Source organism: Gekko japonicus, unplaced genomic scaffold (genome assembly GCF_001447785.1).
Source record: "Gekko japonicus isolate JY-2015 unplaced genomic scaffold, Gekko_japonicus_V1.1 scaffold1831, whole genome shotgun sequence".
In the NCBI taxonomy this organism is placed as follows: domain Eukaryota; kingdom Metazoa; phylum Chordata; class Lepidosauria; order Squamata; family Gekkonidae; genus Gekko; species Gekko japonicus.
In genome coordinates this window covers 165598-170255 of record NW_015177067.1, presented here as the reverse complement: position 1 = coordinate 170255, position 4658 = coordinate 165598, and the positions used below count along the sequence as shown (strand labels likewise).

Genomic DNA, 4658 nt, shown 5'->3' with positions numbered 1-4658 from the left:
CTTTAGCCACCAATTTTTTTAAAATACTACTACTACTACTACTACTAATACCCTGTTTCCCCGAAAATAAGACCTACCCCCAAAATAAGCCCTAGCAGGATTTCTATGCATTTGTGGTATAAGCCCTAATGTGTCTTCTTGAGAAAAAATAAATATAAGACAGTGTCTTATTTTCGGGGAAACACGGTAATAATAATAACAACAACAACGATAATGATGATAATGATAATAACAACAACAACAACAACAACAATAATAATAATATTGGATTTATACCCCACCCTTCACTACCCAAAGGTGTCTCAGAGCGGCTTACAAACTCCTTTCCCTTCCCCTCCCCACAACAGACACCCTGTGAGGCGGGTGGGGCTGAGAGAGCTCTTGACAGAAACTGCTCTTTTTCAAAGACAGTTCTCATCAGAACTACGGCTTGCCCAAGGTCATCCAGCAGGTGCAGGTGGAGGAGTGGGGAATCAAACCTGGTTGTCCCATATTAGAGTCTGTGCACTTAACCACGACACCAAACTGGGTCTCCTACACCAAACTGGCTCTTAACCACTACACCAAACTGGAGAAGGGAGCACTCACTGGAGAAGACCCGGATGCTGGGAAAGACTGAAGGTCAAAGAAGAAGGGGACGGCAAAGGATGAGGCAGTTAGACAGTGTTATTGAACATGAAACTCTGGAGGATGGCGGAAGACAGGAGGGCCTGGCGTGATGTGGTCCATGGGGTCATGACGCTGTGACTGAACCACAACAGCATGTGGAATGGAGAACACGTTTTGTGTGTGTGTGTGAGAGAGAGAGAGGGAGACAGTGTGCTTAAAGGTCAACTTTAGGTGGTGGTGGAAAGTCCAGTCGAGTCTCAGTGAACATGGCGACCAGTGTTCCCTCTAAGCTGAGTTAGGGTGAGCTAGTTCACAGTTTTTTAGCCTCCTGCTCACAGATTTTTGTCTCCGCTCAGGAAGGAGGGCTCCAGAGCAAACTAATTTATGCAGCAGCCAAATCGCTCGCTCACGACTTTAATGCCAGTCGCTCACCAAGTAGAGTTTTTGCTCACAGGACTACACAGCTTAGAGGGAACATTGATGGCGATCCCGTAGGGTTTTCAAGGCAAGGGACGAGCAGCGGTGGTTGGCCATTGCCTGGCTCTGCCCTTGGACTTCCTTTGTGGTCTCCCTTCCAAGTACTAACCAGGGTTTTTGCTCACAGGACTCCTTAGAGGGAACATTGAATTGGCGACCCCGTAGGGTTTTCAAGGCAAGGGACGAGCAGCGGTGGTTGGCCATTGCCTGGCTCTGCCCTTGGACTTCCTTTGTGGTCTCCCTTCCAAGTACTAACCAGGGCCAACCCTGCTTAGCTTCGAAGAGCTGACTAAATTGGGCCTGCCTGGGCCACCCAGGTGAGGGTAGAGTTGTGTGCTGCCTAGTTGCAGCCAAGTGACGGTTTTCAAGGTGAGAGATGTTCAGAGGTCATTTGCCGTTGCCGGCCTCTGTGCAGCGACCCTGGTTTTCTTCCTTGGCGGTCTCCCATCCAAGTACTAACCAGGGCCGACCCTGCTTAGCTTCCGAGATCTGACAAGACTGGTCTAACCTGGACCGTCTGGGTCAGGTCAATATTTAGGTTTGCCGATCAGAATATCAAAGATTAAGATATAAGCTCTGTATACAGGGGTCGTTTCGCAGAAAAAGAGGTGCAGGAGCTCATTAGCATAACTCATTTGCATATGCCACGCCCCCTGACATCACCGGAAGTGTGTCAGAAGGCAACACCCACCGCTCAGGCTCCACTGGACTGTTTTGGATTGCCAGCTATTGGGGGGGGGGGACATGCAGATCTGCCCTCACAGAGGAGGGAGAGCTTGTACCTGAATAAAACTTGGTCTTAAACGTGCCACTGGACTGTTTTGTACCGGGGGCCCGGGATGGAGCTCTGCAACTTACCTGGCTGCTTCTTGCTCCTCGTGGCCAGGGGCTGCTGGGAGCAGGGGGTGGGGCTTGTTGCATGTGCCCGCCCCCTGGGCTCTTTACTGCCGGAGCTCCGCTCCTGTGCGCTCCTGCAGGAAATGAACCCTGTCTGTATATAAGATAGTTGAACAGATTTAGGTGTATAAAAGAAATGGTTCCACTTATGTAAAATCTTAATAGTTACGATGAGTACATGTTCCTTGTGTGCTGTATGTTTGTTTCCCTTCGTGGTCTATGTCTTTCCTTTTCCTATCTAAAAATTAATAAAACTGTTTAAAAAAAGGGGAGGGGGAAAAAGAAACAGTGGTTCCTGAACTCAGCTCCGGAGCAGGGAAGGGGCCCTCATCGCTTCACTGTCTGTGTTTGTTTCCCCGTTGTTATGTTCTTAGTTTTTGAAGAGAACTCAGAACGCTCGTCTTGGGTCTTTCAGAATGCCTGGGTTTGTGGGGTCGGGGAAAACACGTGCCACTTGGGGCTGTGTAGAACACGGGCATGAAAACCCCACAGAGTGTGGCAGCAGAATTCCGCTTCCTAAGAATCTCCTCTTTCACCTTTCTGTCTTTTCAAAATCGTGCCCGGAGGCTTCAGGGCTTCCGAGGAAAGCTTAAAAGTGCGTGGAAAACAGTTGGTAAAACCTTGGAAGGCGGGGGTGTTGCCTGAGTAAGCGCTTTCCCCTTCCATGACTAAGCAGAAACCTGATACCGTCTGCAAAATAAGAGCAATTATGCAAATCTGCATTGTTTGCATGATCAATGCAACTTGAAGACTGGGGCTTCATTCTTGGCGCCAAATTGGGCCTAATCCTGACCTGGTCTTTCTTTCTAGTGGAGAGCCAGCGCCATCTCCGCTCAGCACCACAAGATGAATGTGAGAGCCAGTTTGGTGTAGTGGTTAAGTGTGCGGACTCTAATCTGGGAGAACCGGGATTGATTCCCCACTCCTCCACTTGCCGCTGCTGGATGTCACTCTCACACTTTGTAAAGGTCAAACTGAAATATTACTAAAGCTGTACACGTACTTGGGAATACAGTGGAACACTACTAGCTTTGTCTGAAAACGGGGCAAGAATGCTTATTTGGATCGTCTGCTTATTTTATGTAAAATTAGGGTACCGATTTTCTTTCAGACATTCAGAATGCGGTCCCTGAGAGCTAGTTTGGTGTAGTGGTTAAGTGTGCGGACTCTAATCTGGGAGAACCGGGTTTGATTCCCCAGTCCTTCACTTGCACCTGCTAGATGACCTTGGGCAAGCCATAGTTCTCTCAGAGCTGTCCTTGAAAAAGAGCAGTTTCGGTCAGAGCTCTCTCAGCCCCACCTACCTCACAGGGTGTCTGTTGTGGGGAGGGGAAGGGGAAGGAGTTTGTAAGCCGCTCTGAGACTCCTCTGGGTACTGAAGGGCGGTATAAATCCAATCTCCTCTCCTCCTCCTTGACAGATGGATTTCTCCAGCACACGATCGTCTTGTTTAAGTCTGCAAGCAGTTGTGGGGAGGAAACGTGTGAGGCCCCATTATTTTTTCCCCCAACCCCACTCAAGGATGACAAAAGCACTTCCTGGCTCTGTTAGGCAGCTGCAAACCAGCCCAGGCGATCTGGACTTTTTCCTCCAAGGCCGCAACAGTGAGGCAGGGCGAGTTGCATAGTCAGTTTTCCCTTGGCAGCGGAGATGACAAGTGAACCAGACGAACTGCGCGGTCTGTGAGTCAGCTGTCAGTATCTGCATCGATCGCGTCGTGTGCCTGTCGCTCACAGCTGCGGATCTGCGCCGGAGTTTGAACATTATTTATTTATTTATTTATATTTCAGTTTGTATCCCGCTCACCCCCGAAGGGCTCTGAGCGGCTTACATGTTCCAATTCATACAATCCTAAACCTAGGGCCACATACGTGTAGGGGACGTGACAAGCCTACCAGGCACCCTCTCTGTGTAGCGGATCTTCGTTGTTACTGCCATGCTGAGTCTGCCTCAATAGGTTTTGTTCATCAATGTGCCTACTAAGTCTTTTCTTATTAAGAGTTTCCACCAACTTACCAGGTACCAACATCAGACTGACTGGCCTGTAAGTTCCAGGATCTCCTCTGGAACCCTTTTTAAAGATGGGGGTGACATTAGCTACCTTCCAGTCCTCAGGAATGGAGGCAGATTTTAAGGAAATATTACATATTTTTGTCAGATCCACAAGTTCACATTTGAGTTCTTTCAGAACTCTCGGATGTATACTATCCGGGCCTGGTGATTTGCGCACTCCGGCCGCGGTGGGGCTCGAACAGCCGAAGCTGTTCAGCCAGATGTTAATGCAGGCTGCACTTACTGCCTGCGCCACCGCTCCCATTACGTAGGAAGCCGCCGGAGCGGGCAGGTGGTTTTGGTTTCCCGACGTAGTGCTGAGTGCGGAACACAGAACTGGTCCCTGAAAAAGCGAGGGAGTGTGATCAAACCTCAAAGGCTGTCCTGGCACTGGGAGATTTTCAGTGAATTCTGCTTAGCCAGAGGAACTGGTTCTCGCAGCTGCTGCCTGTCTGGCTAGTCTGTTCTCATCAGATCTCGGAAGCTAAGCAGGGTCGGCCCTGGTTAGTCCTTGGGTGGGAGATCACCAAGGAAGTCCAGGGTCGCTATGCAGAAGCAGGCAATGGCAAACCACCTCTGAATGTGGCTGTTAGCCTCAAGGCATAGGTAGGAACTCTCAGGCT

General features: G+C 49.6%; 1 protein-coding gene across 1 annotated transcript in view; it reads left to right on the top strand.

The window, feature by feature from the left end:
• NOL6 (nucleolar protein 6) overlaps positions 1–4658 on the top strand; it is an 86238-nt gene that overhangs the window by 62749 nt on the left and 18831 nt on the right. Inside the window, exons 21-22 of the mRNA XM_015428186.1 lie at positions 2358–2407; positions 2794–2835. Of these exons, the coding sequence (XP_015283672.1) occupies positions 2358–2407; positions 2794–2835 (92 nt within the window). The remainder of the gene's footprint in view (positions 1–2357; positions 2408–2793; positions 2836–4658) is intronic.